Source organism: Marmota monax, unplaced genomic scaffold (assembly GCF_021218885.2).
Source record: "Marmota monax isolate L192 unplaced genomic scaffold, Marmota_monax_Labrador192_F-V1.1 WCK01_AAM20220418_F8-fsc00009, whole genome shotgun sequence".
Classification (NCBI taxonomy): domain Eukaryota; kingdom Metazoa; phylum Chordata; class Mammalia; order Rodentia; family Sciuridae; genus Marmota; species Marmota monax.
This window is the reverse complement of record NW_026694710.1, coordinates 28,786,812-28,808,223: the sequence shown is the minus strand read 5'-3', so window position 1 is coordinate 28,808,223 and position 21,412 is coordinate 28,786,812. Positions and strand designations below refer to the sequence as shown.

At 61.9% G+C, this 21,412-nt stretch overlaps 1 protein-coding gene across 1 annotated transcript in view; it reads right to left on the bottom strand.

Annotated features, from left to right (window-relative positions):
• Positions 1-15,371: 15,371 nt before the first annotated feature.
• Positions 15,372-21,412, bottom strand: part of Rnf212 (ring finger protein 212) — a 31,289-nt gene continuing 25,248 nt past the window's right edge. Inside the window, exons 11-13 of the mRNA XM_046423428.2 lie at positions 18,192-18,264; positions 15,844-16,007; positions 15,372-15,547 (exon numbers count right to left, since the gene is read on the bottom strand). Of these exons, the coding sequence (XP_046279384.1) occupies positions 15,510-15,547; positions 15,844-16,007; positions 18,192-18,264 (275 nt within the window). The 3' untranslated portion in view covers positions 15,372-15,509. The remainder of the gene's footprint in view (positions 15,548-15,843; positions 16,008-18,191; positions 18,265-21,412) is intronic.

Here is a 21,412-nt window from a genome sequence, read left to right as displayed (position 1 = left end):
GCTCCTTCGGCTCCCCAAAGCCAACATCCAGCATGGCATGGCCCCAACACCTGGGCAAGGGGAATCTAGCCACAGATGGGCAGCAACGGCTCCTTTGCCCCTGGTCTGCCCAGGGCAAATAGACAATGGTGGGGCAGAGACCCCTGGGGACTCCAGGCTGGGGTGGGCTTGGCTGGACGTCTTGGAGTCAGGGCTTGAGACAGGAAGTAGCTGGGTGGGCTGGGTGGGGGGCAGGCTCAGGGTGGGGGGCAGGCTCAGGGTGGGGGGCAGGCTCAGGGTGAGGGCAGGCTCAGGGTGGGGGGCAGGCTCAGGGTGAGGGGGGCAGGCTCAGGGTGGGGGGCAGGCTCAGGGTGAGGGGGGCAGGCTCAGGGTGGGGGGCAGGCTCAGGGTGGGGGGCAGGCTCAGGGTGAGGGCAGGCTCAGGGTGGGGGCAGGCTCAGGGTGGGGGGCAGGCTCAGGGTGGGGGCAGGCTCAGGGTGGGGGCAGGCTCAGGGTGAGGGGGGCAGGCTCAGGGTGGGGGGCAGGCTCAGGGGGGGGGGCAGGCTCAGGGTGGGGGCAGGCTCAGGGTGGGGGCAGGCTCAGGGTGGGGGGGAGGCCCAGGGTGGGGGGCAGGCTCAGGGTGAGGGCAGGCTCAGGGTGGGGGCAGGCTCAGGGTGGGGGGCAGGCTCAGGGTGGGGGCAGGCTCAGGGTGGGGGCAGGCTCAGGGTGGGGGGCAGGCTCAGGGTGAGGGCAGGCTCAGGGTGGGGGCAGGCTCAGGGTGAGGGGGGCAGGCTCAGGGTGGGGGCAGGCTCAGGGTGAGGGCAGGCTCAGGGTGAGGGGGGCAGGCTCAGGGTGGGGGGCAGGCTCAGGGGGGGGGGCAGGCTCAGGGTGAGGGGGGCAGGCTCAGGGTGGGGGGCGGGCTCAGGGTGAGGGGGGCAGGCTCAGGGTGAGGGGGGCAGGCTCAGGGTGAGGGGGGCAGGCTCAGGGTGAGGGCAGGCTCAGGGTGAGGGGGGCAGGCTCAGGGTGGGGGGCAGGCTCAGGGTGAGGGCAGGCTCAGGGTGGGGGGCAGGCTCAGGGTGAGGGGGGCAGGCTCAGGGTGGGGGCAGGCTCAGGGTGAGGGGGGCAGGCTCAGGGTGAGGGGGGCAGGCTCAGGGTGAGGGGGGCAGGCTCAGGGTGAGGGCAGGCTCAGGGTGGGGGGCAGGCTCAGGGTGAGGGCAGGCTCAGGGTGGGGGCAGGCTCAGGGTGAGGGGGGCAGGCTCAGGGTGAGGGGGGCAGGCTCAGGGTGGGGGCAGGCTCAGGGTGAGGGCAGGCTCAGGGTGAGGGGGGCAGGCTCAGGGTGGGGGGCAGGCTCAGGGTGAGGGGGGCAGGCTCAGGGTGGGGGGCAGGCTCAGGGTGAGGGGGGCAGGCTCAGGGTGAGGGGGGCAGGCTCAGGGTGGGGGCAGGCTCAGGGTGGGGGCAGGCTCAGGGTGAGGGGGGCAGGCTCAGGGTGGGGGCAGGCTCAGGGTGAGGGCAGGCTCAGGGTGAGGGGGGCAGGCTCAGGGTGGGGGGCAGGCTCAGGGTGAGGGCAGGCTCAGGGTGGGGGGCAGGCTCAGGGTGAGGGGGGCAGGCTCAGGGTGGGGGGCAGGCTCAGGGTGAGGGGGGCAGGCTCAGGGTGAGGGGGGCAGGCTCAGGGTGAGGGGGGCAGGCTCAGGGTGAGGGCAGGCTCAGGGTGGGGGGCAGGCTCAGGGTGAGGGCAGGCTCAGGGTGGGGGGCAGGCTCAGGGTGAGGGGGGCAGGCTCAGGGTGGGGGCAGGCTCAGGGTGAGGGGGCAGGCTCAGGGTGGGGGGCAGGCTCAGGGTGAGGGGGGCAGGCTCAGGGTGGGGGCAGGCTCAGGGTGAGGGGGCAGGCTCAGGGTGGGGGGCAGGCTCAGGGTGGGGGCAGGCTCAGGGTGAGGGGGGCAGGCTCAGGGTGAGGGCAGGCTCAAGGGAGGCAGCCAGGCCACTGCCACTGCTGGAGTGGAGGTGCCAGGAGGAGGCCAGGACTGCACGGGTCCCAGCTCCCAGACTGCGGGAGGCGGTCAGAGCAGCCTGCTGGGCTGCAGGCAGTCACCCCCAGGCCCACAGGGGCAGTGGCAGGAGCACCTCGCCCAGGGCTAGAGAGGCACAATCCACCCTTTGTTCCCGAGGCAGCCGGGCCTGCGGGCCAAGAGGAAATGAGAGGAGCGCCAGCCAGCAGCCCTCGCCCGCTGGGCAGCCTGGGCCGCCAGCTCCAGCCCAGCGAGGAACTGTGGGGGCCCTGCTCCAGGGGGGGCCCGGCTGTCCCACCTTGCCTCCTGCCCAACTCAGCCCAGGCGTCCACAGGGGAACTTGGCCCTGGGGGCTGGACCCCGAGGAGGGGCCTGGGATTGTTGCTGCACAAGTGGCCCTAGCCTAGCCCTTGGGCAGAGACTGCTGGACACGCCTGAGGCAGCTTCTTCCTCACTGTGGCCTGGGGTGAGTCCAGCTGCATGAGCTTGGAAGCTCCTGTTCCCCACCCCAGGGCTCAGCCCCTGTCCACACGCCCCCCCCTGTGCTCAACCTGTGGGCAACTCCGCAGGGGCACCGGCGGGTGCCTGGTCTCAGGCTGAACCTGCAGAGTGCATGAGGCCTGGGGGCCTGCTCTGGGTGGCCACGTGCGGGCTGCGGGCTGGTCCGACATGCTGGACGGGTCCCAGCTCCTTGCCTCCATCCTGCTGGTGGCCTCCTGGCTCTTGGCCCCTCTGCCTTCTCTGACCCCAGGGTGAATGGTTGGGGGGTCTGGCAAAGTCAGGTGCTTAGCCAATCCCCAGGGACCCCTCCTGTGCAGAGTCCCTTCCACCTGACCCAGCTCCCACTCAGATGGCCTGCAGCCGCTGCAGAGGGGAGCGTGCGTGTTCCAGCCCTGGGCACACATTTGTACACATGTGTACCCGCATACCACATGCATAGTGCCCCAGGGTATGTGTGCAGGGGTGCTGTGTGTGCTCGCATGTGCGTGTGCACGTACATGCCTGTGTGGGGGACCCCTGCTTCACACCTGCCCCTGCCCCATACTCTCCCACGTGGGCCTGGGCAGGGCTGTGAGGCTGGTGGCCGTTGGTGGGCCTTGTCCAGGTCGAGTCCACCAGATGCCCCTCATATAACGGGTGCCCTAGGGCCCCACATCCACAAGGCTGCCCTTTGGGTCTCCTGGGCAGGGTCTCCAGGCAGGGTCTCCTTGGTAACAGCCAGGAGGCCGTACTTCCTGCCCCAGGACCCTGCTCAGCCTGGCCTGTGCAGGGACTGACCCCTGGGCTCTGATGCCCCTCGTGGGGCTCGATGCTTATCTTGCGGCTCGGCTCCGTCCCAGACCTGCTTTGCCAAGCGGCGGGCCTGGCTTTGATCCTGGCCGACAGGTGCTACTAAGGCCAGGTCACCCAAGGGGGCTGGCCCCACCTGGAGCAATGGCTTTCATGTTTCTAGTCATGGGACCTTGGACCTCTGTCCTTGTGCTGGATCCTCTGGGACAGCCTGGGGCCTGAGGCCCACCAGGAGGTGGGAAGGCTGGGGAGGGGCAGGAGGGCCTGAGGAGCTGGGGATTGTCACTCATCCTGGTGGCTCAGGCTGGTGAACAAAGCCAGCTCCTAGGACTGTGCCCCGAGGCCAGTGGGAACCCCGAGATGCTGAAGGCCCACCCAGGCAGGGCAGCCAGTGGCCTGAGGAATCCGTGCTGAGAGGCCTCAACCTCGACCACCCTTGGGCCCAGGCCGACCCCAGGCCCAGCTCCAGCAGCTGCTGAGAGGAGGTGCCCGACCAGGGGCCCAAGAAGGGACCCCGCCCTGTTCCCACAGGGCCAGCTCACCAGACTGGTCTCCCTCTGGCTACCACACTGCACGGCCCACCTTGGACAGCAGGCCACACCTGGGTGGCTTCCTGGCTGTGGGGGCCCAGCCCTGCATCCTCTGCAGCTCAGCCCAAACCTGAGCGGGCAGCCCTCAGCTGCATGAGCAAGGGCAGAGCTGCCCGGCACCCTGGGGCCACAGGGGGGTGGCCAGAACAGTTGAGCCCGCCATGAGGGCGGGCCCAGGTCTGGGCCAGGCGCCCACACTCGGCACAAAGGCCTGTGTCCCCATTTCAGAGCAGCATGGGGGGCATTGGTACCCTGCCTGCCTGGGGCTGGTCCCAAACCTGCTCATGTATTTTAAAGACAGTCCCCTTGTAACCTATGCTGAGCAAGAGTAGGTCCTGGACAGGGGTGTGGGGAGTGGACAGGTCTCTGGAGGTCCCAGCAAGGCAGAGAGCGTGGGCTTTCCCTCATGCCACAGAATTCTAAAAACTCTGGAAAAAACTTCACTGGGTGGCTTGAACCATTCTCCTTGGGCCACCTGCCATGAGAGGCACCACCTGGGCCTGTCCTTGGGGGACTCCTGGCGTCTTGCTTGCTGGCCTGTGGCCCCATGCATAGGCACACTGTCTGTGGTGCTGGGTATCATTGGGCCAGGAAAGGGGGGAGGTTGTCACCCGGATCCTGGGGACCCAGAGACCCCCCTTCCCACGTCCAACGGGCACCTCCATTCTGAAGGGCTAGGTGGAGGCCCCGAGTCTGGCAGGTGAGAACAGAGCCCACCTGGGGGTTGGAGCCTCTGGCTGTAGTGGAGTGGACCCCAACCCTTCCTCTGGGACTCAGGCTCCTTCAGGGATTCACTCAGGTGAGGGCCCAGGACCAGGGAGGGCCCAGATGAAGCTGAGCTGGACAGGCCACCCCACTTGGCATGACCCAGGGACCTCTGCTGATCCTTGGCCAGCCGCCAGCCCCTGGGCTGCAGAGGGCCAGCATTTACTCAATTCCTTCCACCGACACCCAGGAGGCCCCCGGGGCTGCTGCCGTGTGCCGAGGTCTGCAGTGCGTCGCCTCTGTCCTGCTCCTGCTCTAGCTGCACAGGGTGGGGGGGTGCTCGCAGGGGGACAAGCCGGCACAGGTCTGGCCCAGTGGGCGCAGGCCTCTACCCAAGGGCACAGCAGCCACGGAAGGTTGGCTGGACACATGTGCTCTTGCCAAGCCATGGCCTCGCCCTGGGCCAGGGCTGCACACCCTCACTCTGCCGGCTCCGTCCAGAGTGTCTTGGCCGTGAGGGCACCCTGGAGGTGGGCCCCACCCAGCTCTTCTCAGGGGGTCTTCAGGATCTCCTTGCCAGCGCCCTGCCTGCCCTGGGCCCTGCCCTCCCCACGCCTTCCTGCACCCCGCTCGGAGGGCTCCAGTGTGTGCAGGGAAAACAGGTCAGGCCCGCCACGGGTGCAGTAGCTGTCCTGTGTGGCCTGAGCAGGGGTCCTGGCCTTCCTTTCTGTGAAGGTCACCAATGGCCTGGGTTCCTGTTCATTTCCACTGGGAAAACTGCCCCATTTCGGGTGCTGGCTGCAAGCTTTTGAAGATTGCGAATGTCTTCTGCTTCCCAAGTGCGTTCTCCCAGGAGGTGGGTTGTCCCTGCCTGACCTCCCCAGGGTGGGTGGCTGGCCCCAGTGGACAGATAGGCTGGGGCCTCAGGAGGGGTGAAAGTCCAGTGGGCAGAGTGGACACCACAGTTCTCAGGAGATACTTCTGTCGGCCTGGCCAAGGCAGACTGGGTCTCTGGCACCTAGATGGGCACTCAGGACCTAAGCCCAGCTCCAGGGAAGTGGGGACATTGAGGATTCTGTGAGCTGGAGCCAGAGGATGAATACCGAGTGGTCATCCATGTGTCCTATTCAGACAGCATGTGGGGCAATGCTTGCCCACAGCATGTGGTACCTCTTGTGAGGAATGCACCCCACGCTGCAGGCACAGTCCCCAGTGCTGCCCCATACTGTGGGCATGTGGGAGACCGTCATCTGTGACCTCAGGGCATCCTGCCTGGACAGCCTCACCCAAGACCCAGTTCTGCCCAAGCTTGTCACCTGGTGCTGTGCTGTGGCTGGAGTGTTGCTTGTGTGTGTGAGCATGGGGCACACACGCATGTGTGCACAGGTGAGTGTGCACACGTGTGTCTGTGCACTAACAGGCGTGTGTGTATGTGGTGTCGAAGTGTGTGCTTGCATGGATGTGGGTGCCCCGTGTCTGTTCCTGGCCTCTCTTGCAGCACAGGGGCAGGGCAGGGCTCAGAACCCCTGTGCCCTATGAACAACAGGGAGACCAGGCTGCGGCAGGGGCCCAGGCGAGCCGGCTATGCTGGGCGCTGCTGGCTGGCTCCTGACTGGTCCTGTGTCCTTGGGAAGGTGGGTCCCAAGGGCGTCTGCTAGGCTGGGGCTTCAGGCCTGTAAAAGCCGCCGAGGCTACGGCCTGGCCCAGGCCTCCCACCGTGGCTTGATCTCTTCAGAAGAGCTCCCACCGGCACCCAGGGTAGAGGGGACTCCCCGCCCAGGGGATGTTCCAGAGGACATCCTTGGTGTGCAGGGCTGGATGTACCAAGTGACCAGTGAGTGCCCTTGGCAAGCTGGAGGCCCTGCTGGCTGCACCCTAGTCGCACAGGAGCCCCGTCGGCACCACAGACGTCTGGAAACCCTTCAAGGCCCAGATCAAGCTCCTGGCATTTGGAAGTCCAGCTGCCCCAGGAGGGCTGGGCAGTGGGTCCCAGGAGGGCCAGGTGGTGGATCCCAAGAGCAGGAACTGAGGTGACGGGGGTTTTACGAGCAGCATGGGCCTCGGGCAGGCTCGGGGGTCGCTGTCGCCGGCCCTCCCCTGGCCTGCTGGGGTCAGATGGGAGGCCAGCAAGCCCTCCACAACGCAGGTCAGACCCTGCCGGCTTGGGAGCAGGAGCCTGGGAGCCCAGGAGAGGTCCAGCAGGCCATCCCTCCACAGCCCCTGCCTGCAGCCAGTCAGAGGGACCCATGAGAATCCCTGGGCTCATTCTTGCTCCAGCGCCTGGCCATACCCTCAGGTGATCATCGCTGTCCCCCCAGGGGGCTTGGCTCGGGGGCTTGGCTCGGGGGCCCTGCCGTGGACAGCTTTCCTGCCAGTTTCAGGGGGAGAACTCCGACGTGCTGAGGATGACGGTGGCGAGAGAGCTGTGGGCAGCAGAGAGTGCGTCCTGGCTGTGGCTGGGTGTGCTTGAGGGACCAGGGGCCAGGTCCATCCTGCAGGGGCTGCACAGGAAGATGCTGGAGGTGGGCATCCCTCAGAGGCAGGCCAGGGCGGGTGGTGTGTGGGTGGGGCATATCTCCCTCTGGAGCCCCCAAGACAGAACGTGTCCATGCCACCGGTCCTGTGGCTCCGGTACCTGCAAGTCCACGATTGGACTCCTCTGGTGCAGACGGGTGCCTCAAGGGATGAGTCACGTCCCTCCATCGGCCTCCGGGTGGGGGCTCCTGGCCCTCCTGGACCCTCACGAGGGAGGTGAGTCACTGAAGTGATGCAGCCCCTGCGTGGGCTAAGCGCTGACTCACCCTGCACCCAGTCCTGGCCTCCCCCCCCCCAGCACAGGCCTGGGCTGCAGCTGGGCAGGACAGCAGGGCCCGAGGGGAGGGAGCTATGGGTCAGGGAGGTGGCAGGAGGGCAGCAGTCTTTGTGCCCGAGGCTGGCCTCTGCGCCCCCGACCCGTGGCCCATGTGCTTCCTCAGCTCTGCTGCCGATGAGGGGCCTTCCTCCCCTGTTGAGAGCCTGCTTCCCAGGGTTCCTGCACAATACTGCACCAGGGACCCCGTGGGTGCCGGGCTACACCAGGCTTGGCCCCTCCGCCCTGGTGTTCTGACAGGCCCCATGGGCACCCCGACCCACCAACACCCGATGCCCCATGCACACTCTCCATCCCTGGGCCTGAGGGCAGACGGCCTGTGCCCAGGGAGCCCTGGGTCACGCCCAGGGAGCCCTGGGTCACTCCCAGTGTTTCTATGGGGGAGAGAAACACTTCCTGACACGGCTCCGAGGTTCCTAAAGGGCCCCGACTGGCACACTCTTCCCTCTCCTCTGAGGTCTGCATCCCCTCCCCTCCCCTGGGGGAGAACCCCCCTCAGCTGAAGACCGCAGGAGCAGCCCTAAGGGTTCCCTGGTCCAGCCACTCCAGGCTGCTCAGTGGTGCCCTGTTTTGTGCTGGGGATGGGAACAGGGACTTTAACCACTAAGCCACACCCCCAGCCCTTTTTGTTTTCTGAGACAGGGCCTTGTTACGTTGCTTACTGCCTCACTAAGCTGCCGAGGCTGGCTTTGCACTTGCCATCCTCGTGCCTCAGCCTCTCGAGCCTCTGGGACACAGGTGTGTGCCACTATGCCTGGCCAGAGCCGCCCCTTTAAGGTGCATCTGTGGCAGGAGCCAGTGTGGGTGCAGGGCAGGTCAGCCACAGTGCCACGGAGTGTGCTTCCTGATCCCAAGACCTCACAGCCTCTTCTGAAGGCAGTTTTCCTATTAGGAATCACGGTGTTTGAAACACACCACACTCAGAAAAACGCGGAGCCCAATCCTGCAGCCCAGGTCCTGTCTCACCAGCAGCTCTTTGGGAATCTGTGGCTGCCTCTGGACCCTCTCGCCCCACCCAGGGTTGTCCAGTGCCTAGTTCCCATGCTGAGCCTCTGGACTGCAGCTGTGTGAAAGCTCCAACTCTCAGCCTCCTGCTGACCTTCTGGGGCCGGGGACACCGCTGGCCATGTGTCTGCCTGAGCCCGGAGGGTGGAACCCTGGACCCCCCACCACCCGAGCAGGCGGGCGGCCTCCCCCCAGCCCGGCTGTGCTCCTTGATCTGCTCAGCTCGCAGACCTGGGCAGGGACTCCCTCCCACAGGTGGGGACCCCAGGCCCCATCCCGGGGTGCACTGAGCCCCAGTGTCACCCTCAGGGTCTCTACCTGTCAGCCTTCTCGGGGGAAGACGCTGCAGAGCAGGGTCTGGACTTGGCTATATGTCAGCAGAAGGCAGAGGTGGGACCAGCCATGCACAGGTCAGGAGCAGAGATTTCAGGAGCACAGTCCTAGAGCGTCGTCCTAAGTCCTTCACTGCTGTTTCCAAGAAATTGTTTTAAAACCAAAAAATTTAAGGAATTGCTGAGGATGGACCTGGGACCTTGCTCATGTGAGTACATGCTTCCCTCTGAGCTACCCGCCAGCCCCATGAGCTCCTTGTTTAAAATATACACAGAGGAACCATGTGAAGAAGTTTTGGGAGGAGCCAAGAGCGCGGTGTCACTCACTGCCTCAGACAATGGCCTGAGTCCCCAGACGGGCTTCACGGGAACGCTGTGGCTGGTTAGGACCTGGGACCTGGGCTTCGGCCTCGGCGCCTGGGTGGACCTGCACACGGCGGGAGGCACAGGCCTGGGCGACACTGTCGCTGTCACTCGTGGTCACACTGCCCCCTTCCTGGCTGTGCTCCAGGGGAGGGCTGGGCTCGCCCTCAGGTCATCACACCCCTTTTCCTGTGCCCAGCGCCCAATCCAGCAGGGCTGGCCCTGTGCTCCACTTTCTTGGCTCTCTGAAGGCCTAAGGGCTGTGGAGCAGCGGGACCCACCCAGGTGCCACTGACTGGGGATGAGTCTCACTCTCAGAATTCATCTGCACGTGGCAACCCTCCTGTCCTCTGGGCACATGCCTGTACATTTAGGTCTCACTCAAAGGTGCTCATGGCTTTGGGCATTTTCAAAGTCATCTGATGCACCTGTCCACAAACCCCCTGGGCTGGTCCCTATGGAACATCCTGAACTTGGGGCAGACACCACCTCCTGTCTTTGGAATCCTGTTTTGCCAATGTCCTTCAGAACTCGGACTTCTTACCAAGCAGCCTGGCAGTGACAGGGCCTTCTCATCACCTCACATCGAGGAGCCACGCAGAACAGCCACAGCTGGGAAGGTGAGCCTGCCACAGGTGCTGACCTGTCCCCTTCCCCAGCCCTTGGCCCTGCTCCCATCCGAGGTCACAGAGAGTGGGACTGAGAGGGACCTGGGGCCACAGAGGTGTGCTTAGAGGCAGAAGTCCTGGTGAGAAGGGCTGAGCCTCTACACTCGCCCCAGCAGGACACCTGACCCACTAGCCCAAGAAGGCCTCGAATGACAGGCCTGTCTTGGCAGAAGCGGTCAGTGTCAGGAAGACAAGCTGTGGAAATGTTCCACGTCCCCACAGGACAGAGGCCTGCACAGCCGGGGAGGAGCCCCATGTCCATGGGGATGTGGGATTCCACTGGGCTGTGGAGGCTGATGTGCACTGGTGCTGGAGGACCTCGGGTGGCAGAGTGAGCCAGGCAGTGGGCACGGGGCTGAGGCCTGGCTGGGTCCTTGTGGGGATAGCAGGAAGCAGGGGAGCAGCCAGCGGCCGGCCAAAAGCCCAGGGCATCTTGAGCTGCAGGGCTCACACTCACCAGCAGAGGGCGCCCCGGAAGCCCTCACTGCCTCCTCTCAGGCTCCCCTGGGGACTCCCTCCTCTGCCAGGACACCCCTCGGTGCTACCTTACCCAGGACTCAGAACCAAGGCAGGTGCAGTAAGGCTTGGATTTACCATCCAAGAATTTCAGGAATTTCCTCTTGGTCTGAAAACTTGTTCAGAACCTGTGTTTACGACAGCTGGGGTTGAGCAGAGCTGCGTGGCTTCCCGAGCCCCCGCGTGTATTTCTGAGGAGTGGGCTTGCCCCTTGGGTTGCTGGCCACAGCGCCACTGCGTCTAGGTTCCAGGTTGGGTCGGCATGAAGGTGATGCTCTGGGAAATTGGCAAGGACACACAGATCTTCAGGCCTGGCTGGGGCAGGTCCAAGTCTGGCCATGGGTGATACTCCTGCCTGGAGGGCAGACACAGGGGCTGGGACCCCTCAGGCCCCAGTGGGGAGGGAGCTGCAGTGTCCAGTGGATGCAGTGAGCATTCCTCAGCACTGGGTCAGCCTCTGCCAGGTTCTGGACCCACCTCATCTGCCTGCCCACTTCCTGATCACGGCTCCTCCATTGGTTCCTGGGCTTTCTGTATTGTTCTCTCAATAAAATGCTCGGCTGGGGCTGGTGAGGGGGAGGCTTCTGGGGTCCCAGGCTCATCCCTGCAGGCCTCGCTGTGGTTGGAGGGAGGGCTCTGGTCTTGTAGGTCCACCCTCCCATCTCTCCACAGCTGCTCTGCCTGTCTCCGGAACAGTGCTGTGCTATGTATCCTTTCACGTAGGAAAAGCACAGTTAACAACTGTGAATCAATACCTCACACCACGCTCTTCACCCACGGAGAATTTAAAGCTAAAATTGAAATTCCTGCCAGATGGCAGCCAATTTTGACTCTCAGAAATGAAAGCCAAGAAGGGTGGGGGTGGCAGTGTGCAGCCGCCCCATAGGAGCAAGAGGTCCCGCACGCTCTGGAGAGCTGGGGTGAGGAGCAGTGGCCTCTCTCCAAGCAGCACTGGGGGCCTCTGTGACAAGCTGGGGAGGGAGGTGAGCGGGGGAGGTGGAAACAGTGCAGAGCTCGGGGCTTCTGCCCAGGGAGGTGCCCTCTGGGCACGCTGGCCCCACAGTGTTTGCAGGGCTGGGGGACCGGCATTTGCAGGGCATGCTCCTGCTGCCAGCCAGAGAGACCAGAAAGTGCGCAGCAGAGAAGGGCACGGTGCCGGGGGTGGGGCCTGGGCTCCCGGAGTTTCCTGGGGGCTCCCTGAGTCTTCCGCTGCCAGACTCCAACAAATCAGGTTGAGAACCAGTTCTGGACGAGAAGAGCCCAAGGTCACCCCGTAGGTGCTGGCTGGAGGTGTCCCGGGGGAGGCTGCAGGGAGGGACTCAGAGGTGGCCTCAGCCCTCCTTGGCCCCGTGACTTGTAGGGAGTGTGTCCCCCCACGACACTCTCCCCTCCATAGACCAGCAGGCCCACTCTGGTTCTGCCACCGCGTCTTTGGGCCTGGGCCTGCCCCCCTCCTGCCCTGCCCCACCTCACCTGCCATCTTGGCTGGACCTGGGGTGTGGCTGGTGACCCCCTCCTGTCCCACCCATTCTCTTCCTTCTCAGCCGGGAGGGTGGCAGAGGATCAGTCAAGCCAGCAGCCCCTGAATGGGTCCCCGGTCCCTTCTGCACACCCAGGTCTTCTTCACTTCAGCTGCTGGCTGTTTCCCTCTGAGGTTGAGTGACACTCAGACCCATCTCCCCACTTGTGTCCCCAGGCCTACTCTCCCGCCACATCCTGCTTTGGGGATCCAGAACCTCTCGGGCCACTGTGGAGTCCCTGATCACCCTCGGTACCTCTAGACTGTCTAAATCCTCTGCCACCCTCCTGGCTGAGCACCGTGACCTGGTCCTGTCTGCTGGGGTTCTGCCAGTCTTCACCAGTGCCAAGCAGGCACCCTGCCTCCTCAGGTTGGGACCCTGACAGCAAGCCCCAGGCCTGGCTTTCCTGAGGTGGGGCTTGGGGCACCTGCTTATGACCTGCTGGATCTCAGCCTGCCCCCAGCTGTACCTCCTGTGTCCTCAGGTGTCACTTGTGGCTGGTGGGACCACAGGCTGCAGGCTGAGGGGCCACCTATCTGCTCTTGGGGCACATCCTGCACCAGTTGCCAAGCACCCCACACGGGTGAACGAGGCAGCACCTGGAGGAAGACCAAGGTTCAGCGCAATGCCCACACCTCGCACCCACACCCCATGGATGCCTGAAGGAGAGGATGTTCTGTGACAGGCAGTGCATGCTTGGGACAGGGAAGGGTGAGGGGACATGCAACCATGCTCCCTCCGTGAGCCCTGGCAGGAGCCCAGTGGAGGGCGGGGCTCCATTTGTGTTAAGAAGACATACAGCCAGACCCCACACAAACAGGAACCATGAGAGAGGAGGAGTGGGCCTGAGGAGGCTCTGCCCCAGGAGAATGATGCCCGTGCCCGGGGGGCTGGGGTGTCCCTCAGCCAACGCCAAGACCCGCGAGCTGGAGTCCAGGAGGATCGACTGCTACTCACATCTGCAACAACATCAAGACAAAGAAGAGACCACGGCAGACCAATGGTCGTGTCTACTGAGCACCTGCACCAAGAGCATCAGGTGCAAGCTCGCAGCAGTGGGCAGTCTGAAGAGACCACATCGTGAACAGCAGCACGGGGCCCAGCTGCCTGACATGACTCCATGTCCGGGCCTTGTGCAGGCTTCCTAAGGAAGGACTCCTGTGAGAACTCTGTCTAGAGTGGTGACCCGAGGCTCAGCTGGGACTCCTCCGTGATACCGCATGCGTCTGGCCACTGCCTCTCCTCCTCTCTCTGGATGCTGAGTACCAGCCTTCACTTGAGTTTCCTGCCCAGCCCCTCCAGGGGGTGCTCTCAAGGTACACCTGAAGGGACACCCTGTGGCTCCCCGGAGTCACTGATGACTTAGCAGCAGTGGGCAGGGACATGTGGAGCCTTCCCAAATGTTTCCATTTCCTCCTGGATATTGTAAAGAGCAGCACTGGAGAGAGGGTTTTTTTCTCCTGTGGAAAGAAGCCCACTGGACCTGTGGCTCTAAGCGCTCAGGCCAGCGCCACCTAGTGCCCAAAAGCCGCACTGCAGCAGGGCCCCAGAGCAGGTGTGTAAGTGGGGAGAGGCCACTGCCAGCCAGGAAGCACTCCACCTGCTCAAGGAGATGAGCCCTCTCACAAGCACTGGAGATGGCGGTCTTCACCTGTGTGTCAGGCAGCACTGGTGAGTAAACCCTCGGAAGGGAGCAGCCTGCTCAACTTGAGCAAGAGTCACGTTATTGCCCCGATAAGCCTCCTGTTCACTCCCTGATTCTGGTTCACTCCTGGCAGGGCCTCTCCTGGGGCGTCTCCCCAATCCCATGTGGTATCAGTGACATCTGTCAAGCCCGAGCTTTGGTCTGAAAGGCTTCTTCATCCCAGAACTCGGAAGTGCAGCAAACAAAGAACAAGCATGGGGCAGCCATGTCAGCCCCCTGGCCTTCAGAGCCCTTCCCTGACCCCTGCTCCCAGGCCACCTCAGTCCAGCCAGAAGACGAGCCCTTGTGCAGAGGGGATGGAACTGGGGAGCCACAGCTGGCAAGGGGGTCCATGCAGCCCCTCTAAACCTTCTGCACAGTGGTGGCATCTGGTGGCCAGTGTGTGACCATAGGATGGCCATTGTGCCTGGGAGCAGAGCTTGGTGGCTAAGCACCAATGGCTGGGACTGCAGGGCAGCAGGAAAGGTGCTGCCTCCTCCAGCCTGGGACAGGCAGACCCTACACAGGCTGCTTCTGTGCCCATAGCTGGCCCTTGGCGTCCACATACCTTTGCTGCCCTAGCTGAGACGTCCCCTCTGTGCCCACAGGCAGCGCTTGGCATCCATGCACCTTTGCTGCCCCAGCCGAGAAGCCCCTCTGTGCCCACACATGGCTGGGCAACTATCTGGGTGTTTTACTACCTTGGCCCTTTCCATGAGTTACTGGAAAAGAAAAGGTGCTGGAGTTGGTGCTGATACGCAGGGGTGGAAAGGCCAACCTGACAAGCATCCCGCCTCCACCAACGCCTGCTGGACCTCAGCAGCTGGCCTCGTCCACTGTACAGATGACCAAAAAGATAAGTGTGAAGTGCTGAAAGCAGGGCATTCAAGTTCATGTCTGGAAGGCAGTGGGAGAGGTCACTGGAGAACATGGTCAGCCACCAGCCCCAACAGGGACCCTGCTGGCCAGAGGGCAGAGTACGGACCTCCTGGGAGGTTTTTAAGAAGTCCCTAGAAGCACTGAGCTAGAGCACAAGAGCCCTTCTGCTCCCCTGCAGAACGGCCCCCGCCAGTCCTCAGGTCTGAGGCCAACTCTGCGTCACTGTGCCCGTGCCCAGGAGCTTGAGGAAGAGGCAACTCAAATAATCATATTCATTTTATAAGACGCACAGAGAAAACTCCATCATCAGGGACTCTGTGACACTTAAAGTCTCTGAACCCACCTACAACACACACTGTCCAAGACCTCAGGACAAAGTGCACTCCAGGGGGACGGCCAGCCTTGGGCCATGCACAGGACACAACCAAGAGGGCTCCTTCCTGCCCAGCAGCCCGGGTGTCACAGAGTCTCGAGGCCCAGGGGAGACACTGGTGGCTGCAGGTGGCCCCTGTTCCCTGGACAGTCAGTGTGCAGCCCGCCTGCGCCTCGCCCATGGCAGAGGCACTGCTCCTTCCCGCTCCACAGCTGCTGTGGGACCAACCCATGTCCTTGGCAGTTTTTAGGTAAATGCAAAACAGAGAACCAGAGTTGGTGCCACAGGCCTTTCTCGCCCTCGGTGGGCAACACCATGTGTGAGGCAGCTGCACGGCAGACCTGGAGGCTCCCACACCCAGGCCTCGCCTGCACAAGGCTCGCCTCTGCAGACAGGGACCGTACGTGTCCCACAGCAGCACAGGGGGTCAAGCATGCCAAGAGCAGAGCTGCAGGGCTGGCGGTGCCGAGAGTGGCCGCTCTCCCCTGTGGAACGCGAGCCGCGATGGGCGAAGGGTGCCCACTGTGCCTCCGCACCACACTCAGGTAGGAGCCTGGGCTCAGGAAGAGTGAAGCCAAGACACGTCACATAGGAGGCCAGACGATCAGGTGGAGCTTTATTCAGTTATGCTACTTAATCACCGCATCCAGAAAGAACTGCACAGTCACCGTGGAGCGCACGTGCTGGGGCGGCTGAAGAGCAAGAGCTGGGCAGGTACAGGGCAGGGATGTGCTCACTGTCCATGTGTCAATCCCCCGAAGGGAGCAGACCCTGCAGGAAGCATGAGAGTTGCAACAGAATGTTACCTTTGAAACTCCTTCCCTTCCCGATTCCCCCTGCTGAAGGAGACAAGAATGCAAATGTCCAGATGGAGTGCCAGACCTCAGGCCTTGGGCATGACGCTGGGTGTGCCTGGGCATCGTCTAAAACCAGAGCGAGGAGCAGGCACCACTGGGTTCCCACGTGCTAAGGAGAAGCACAGACGCACTTCTGGAGGACGCTGTTCCCGCTGCCCTCGTCACGTGCGTACTTAGCTTGAGAAGCACCACGGGCGGCTGAGCACTTACCTAGGCACTGTCTCTGCAGCAGGCCAGAGATGCTGATGGGCGGCCGGGGGGGCCGGGCCTGGGCAACACCGCCGACGGGGGAGCCGCCTGGCGCCGCTCTGCCTGGTCGCCAGGACGCTGGAGCTGGCGAAGCTCCCTTGCAGGGCATCTGCACTGGTGGGACCCTAGCAACACAGTCACAAGTAGTCATGAGCACCTGAAGCCTCTAGTGCCACCATCGTTTGAGCACTGACTGCATGTGGCTTTAGAGGCCACCGTGATTCGCAGCATGTCCTGAGTACCCAGGAACTGCAGGTGAGGGGCAGTGGTGGCACATGTGGTGCCCACTGGGCAGCCTCTCAGGGGAGGACTTCTCTGGGCTCAGGTGATCAAGGAGGATCTGGAGAGGAGGCTGTTGGAGCCACTGACAGCCCCCTACACAACCCTCCACTGTACCATGCTGACCAAAATCAAGAGCTATGCTCCATAGCTTTCCCTAAGGTCACTACTAATAAGCAGCTGAGCAGGAACAGCAGGGGGCCCAGGACCTCTGGGACCCTGTGACCACTACCCCCTGGACCCGCTCTCTCTCTGAGACCAACTTGAAGCCTGGGCCCCAGCCCCTCCTGCCTACATTCTTATCGGGCCGACCTACTGACAATTCTGGCCCCTTCTCTCCACGGGTCCCCCCACTGTCCCTGCCGCCTCAGTCCTGTTGGCAGCTCACCCTCAGCATGCAGAAGGCTCTGGAAGCTCATCCGTCTCACACTTCGTCTGCGCTCTCCAGGGTGGTGAACCCCAAACCATGGGTCCCCGCCTGCAGGCCCTGCAGCCTGCTGGTGCTGCCTGTTACTGGGCCTCCTGCTCCACTCTGCCCTGCCCTGCTGTGGGCTGACCTCCGGCCCTCGCTGGTCCTGCAAGCCCGGCTCCTCAGGGCGGCTTTTCCGGAGCCAGCAGGCCTTTCACAGGCAGCCCATCACCCGCCTTGTCTAACCACCGCTGTCCAGCATCCTGCCTACATGTTCGTCCCAGAGACCTCAGGCCACTCCGATGTGCTTGCCCTGAGCCTTTCCCAGAAGGCACAGTGCAGGTCTCTACCACAGCCCCTGTCCCTTCCCCCTCCTTGAGAACCCCTGCGTGCCCTTGCCTTGGAGCTGTGAGCAACGGCCTCCTCCTCTAAGGCAGTGGCCTCCGTGGTCACCTGCTATACCCAATTCACATGAAGCCTAAATCCCCAGCTTCTCTCCTGCCAGGGCCCACTGTGCTCCCCTTCTGTGTCCAGAGGACAGACAGAGAACACGGGGTCCCAGGGTGTGGTGACAGCACCACACAGTCCCACTGGGGACACAGTAGCAGGCAGCGAGTGCCAAAGACAGTGCTGCGGGGCTGCCTCCTGGGTGGGCAAAGCTTTGCATCTTGTCAGGCAGCCTGGCGTGGACAGCCTCAGGGTCCGAGGGGGCACAGCGCCCAGGAGTAGCTGCATGGGCCAGGCCACATGCTCTCTGCAAGGCGGGCAAGCCAGTGGGCAGTGAGGGGGCACTTGGGGCTGGCAGGACAGTGTGTGCCTTTGGAGGCTGGCTACCCTTCCCACCCTCAGAAGACATCCGTGTGCCGAGAGAGCGGGGCAAGCAGGAGACCCACCTGTCAAGAAGCAGGGCATGGCGGGCGTCCTGTCTACTCAGGGTCAGCAACCTGAGCCCTGGGCCTGCCCCTGTCTCTAGATGAAGCCTACTGAGACAGAGCTCCTAAACCTCCTCGCTAAGGACCTGCCTTGGGCCAGCATGGCCCGGCCGAATCGTGAGCGCACTTCACTGGCCTTTAGTCCCACACACTGCCCCCTCTGTAGGACCAGCCCCCTCTCCCAGCGTGATGGTTTTCCTCTTGATGTGGTTTGCCTATTTCTACGCAGGCAAGGGGCCGAGCTGCCAAGGGGACCTAGGTAGCTCCCAGGCTGGCTGTGGGACATTCCTGTGGAACATTGTCCACTTACTGCCATGCCACCTGTGGCCAGTTTCTCCACAGAAAGGCAGGGATGAGAAGGCTCCAGAGAAGCAGAGCATTCACTTCCTGACCTCTGCAGAGAACACCTGTGCCCCAGCCCCCTCCCGCAAGGAAGCCCTGTGTGGCCACTGGGTGGTTCTTGTGGGGTTCTCAGCAATGGCCAATGCCTCCGTCACACCTCAGCTTCAAACACGCCAGCCACCAAGCAGTGCAGACAGGTTACCTGGCTGGAAGCACACACGAGCAGGAGCCAAGAGCAGAGTGCTGACTCTAGCAGTAGCCTCTCCTCCCAAGCAGGTCACCAGTGACCTTCTTTTGTTCCCATTTCCCCTCCAAACATCATGCACAAGCCGTGCTCGGGACGCTACCTGAGAGCCGCTGCCATGCCCACTTGTCTGGGTGTCAGGCTGGGATGTGGAGGGCCTGGGTAGGAGACGCTGCCTGTGGGGGAAAGACACAAGGTGCTGGAGGGCGGTGCTGCAGGCTGCCTCCTGGGTGGGCAGGCTTTGTGCCTTGCCAGGGAGCCGGGATGCATCAGGTCCCTGGAGGCCAGGCTTCTCCAGCTGTTGCGAGGCTGATGACAGGCAGCACCACACACCCCCTTCCTGCCCGCCCGCACCCTGAGTGTGCAGCAGCCGGAGTTCCTCCTGACCACAGAAGCAGCAAGTGAAGCTTCTGTGCCTGGGACTCTGCTCGTAAGCCCGAGGGAGTCGTGCCTGCCTTCCGCTCCCCTGGAAGTGGGCGAGGGGAACATGGCAACTCTCCCTCCATGGGGCGCCTGAGCCTCGGGACACCCTGAGCATGGTGGCCCTGTGCGCTGCAGAGTGGACAGAGGATGCTGGCCCATGGGGTACGAGACAGCTCTGCACCGGGACGGCTTTGTCTCTGTTCCCTGGACCCTGAGACAGCATGGTGACGCTCCCTCAGAAGACCCTGCAGAACAGCCAGGGACCAGGAAGCCAGGACCCTGGTGGGCTGCACCCACCCTTCCATTCTCATGTGGCAGGGCCTGGCTGGTCCGCAGGGCCTGCCCCTCCTGGGAGAGCCTGCTCTGACTCAGGAACTGCTTGCCTGTGAGCTCCCCTCTCGTGGAAGCCAGCCTGTCCACATTCCCCAGCCCTGACCACTCCAGGCCATTTATCGGACATCCAGGGGCAGCCCACACCCTGGAGCTGCTCAGTCATCAAACCTGCCAATCCCAGCGGTCGGCCTGTTCTGTCTTCCCCACTCGGTCCCTCTCCAAGGAACCACAGAGAAAGCCATCTGACAGCCACTGTCCCTCATGGCAGCTGTCCCCCCTTGATCTGCTGGTCTCACTACCATGATTAAAATAGATCCCAGGTACATCTCAACCACACATAATAACAATGGCAGGTAACTGCATGCCACACAGCTGCACTGGCTATCGGGGACCCTGCTGAGATAACTCATCCACACAGGCCCAAGTGGACAACCGCCCTGGGTCCCGGGGCCTTTGGACTGAGGAGCAGCCCCATCTCTGTGTGTCTCACAGACAGCAGCCCCCAGGCCAGGGGAGGGCACAGCATAGCCCTGTAGACACACCCCAGAGGACAGCAGCACAGACGGCACAGCCAGGAGCTGTGGAGGAAGCTGGCGACTGGCATGTCACCACATACCCAGGGCACAGCAAGGTCAGGGCAGCAGGATGGGGTGAGCCTCCCAGGCCTGAGGGGCATGCTGGGAGATCAGGGTAACCACCCTCCCCAAGACACCCTCAAGTTAGGTGTGGGAAGCACTGTCGCGGGCAGTTAGAAGAGGTGTGTTGGGGAGCTGAAGCAAGAAGCACTAGTGTTCCCAGAGGCAGGTTTGGCTGCTGCTCCCAGAGCAAGCCTCTGCCTTCTTGGGCAGGACCGAGTGCTGCACTCGGCATCCCCAGACCAGTGCTCAGGGCTTGGCAGCACAATGGGACACTGGACAGACGTGCCTGGCAGCCTGTGGTCATCTGGAGACGGGAGAGTGTGCACATCCAGTTAGCCAATCCATTCGCTAGGCATTTGCTGGGGTGGGGCTGCTGGTGTGTTACAGTAGGAACCAGCAACTATCTAGAAAACCAAGTGTGAAACTGGAAAAAAACTGTAAAGCAATCAATTTGGGGTTCAACTGCATTTGGGGTTCAACTAAAGGCAGATGACAGATGGAAAAGCAGTTATTCTTGAAAACCTCCTACAGTTTTGGGTGAGCAGGGGGGCTGTGGAGAGGACAGCAGTCCTGGGCAGGGTGCCAGAGGCCGTGGGCTCAAGGCAGGAGGAAGCACTTCTGTAGGACATGGCCTTAGCTGAGGAGGGCAAGGCCAGCCTGGGAAACTGTGAAGATCAGAGGAGACACTCCCCACGCCACAGTAGTGGGCAGGGCCAGCAGGTGTGAACTGGGCCTCCATCCCCACATCTCATCAGGGTGCAGCCTTAGGGACACAGCTGCTGAAGCAAGTCTCAGACAAGCCCCTCCTGGCCCCTAACTTCTAAGGCAGGGGAAACCAGGAGGACACAGGACCATGGCAGGTCCACGTCCGTGGCTCAGTGCCGAGCAAGTGCATGGCCCTCACGCTCATCTCAACAGGCGCAGAGAAAACATCTGGGAGATCAAGGACCACCCTTGCACAGGCATCTCCAAGAAACCCAATGTCATACTTCAATGCTGAAAATGGGAAGTTTCTCTCCTAAGGCCAGCAACAGGACAGGCAAGAACTGTTTCTCTTTCCACTGTTTTGTGTGTTTGTTTAGTAGGAGGTGGGTCCTCACTCAGTTGCCCAGGCTGGCCTTGCACTTGTGACCCTCCTGCCGCAGCTCCGAGGAGCTGGGGTCACAGGCGTACCCCTATGCCTGGACTTGCTCTTGCCACTTTTATTTAACATTGTACTGGAGGTTGTTGCTGAGTATTTAGGCAAGAAAAAAAATTATTCGGGTTAAAAAGGAAGAAATAAAGCAATTTCTGCTTGTGAATAACATGACATAGTATATAGGAAATCCTAGGGAGTCCACAGAATGTCCCTAGATAACAAATGAGCTCAGCAAATTTGTAGCACACAAGATAAATCTACAAAAGTCAGTTGTACTTCCACACACCAGCAATGAAAATCTGAAAAATGAAACTGAGAAAACAATTCCATTTACAATAGTTTTAAAAAGAATAAAATAGGGTTGGGGTTGCAGCTCAATGGTAGAGCACTTGCTTACCATGTGTGAGGCACTGGGTTCGATCCTCAGCACCATATAAAAATAAATAAAATAAAAGTATTGTGTCCCTCAACAACAACAAAAAAAGAAATACTTAGGAATAATTCTTACCAAATAAATGTCAGTTTTCTTCACTGAAAACTACGAAACATAGCTAAAATTAAAGGACCCCAAAAGGGGAAGTCAGCCAATGTTCATGGACCGGAAGACCTAATATCTTAGGATGGCAATACTCATAAAGTTCGTGTTCAGAGTCCATAAATCTCTCACCCAGACACCCACCCCTTCTTAGCAGAAACAAATAGGCTGATCCTAAAACTCACAAGGAAGTGCAAAGAACTCAGAATAGCCAGAGCAATCTTGAAAAAGAACACTATTTCAAAAAAATCACGACA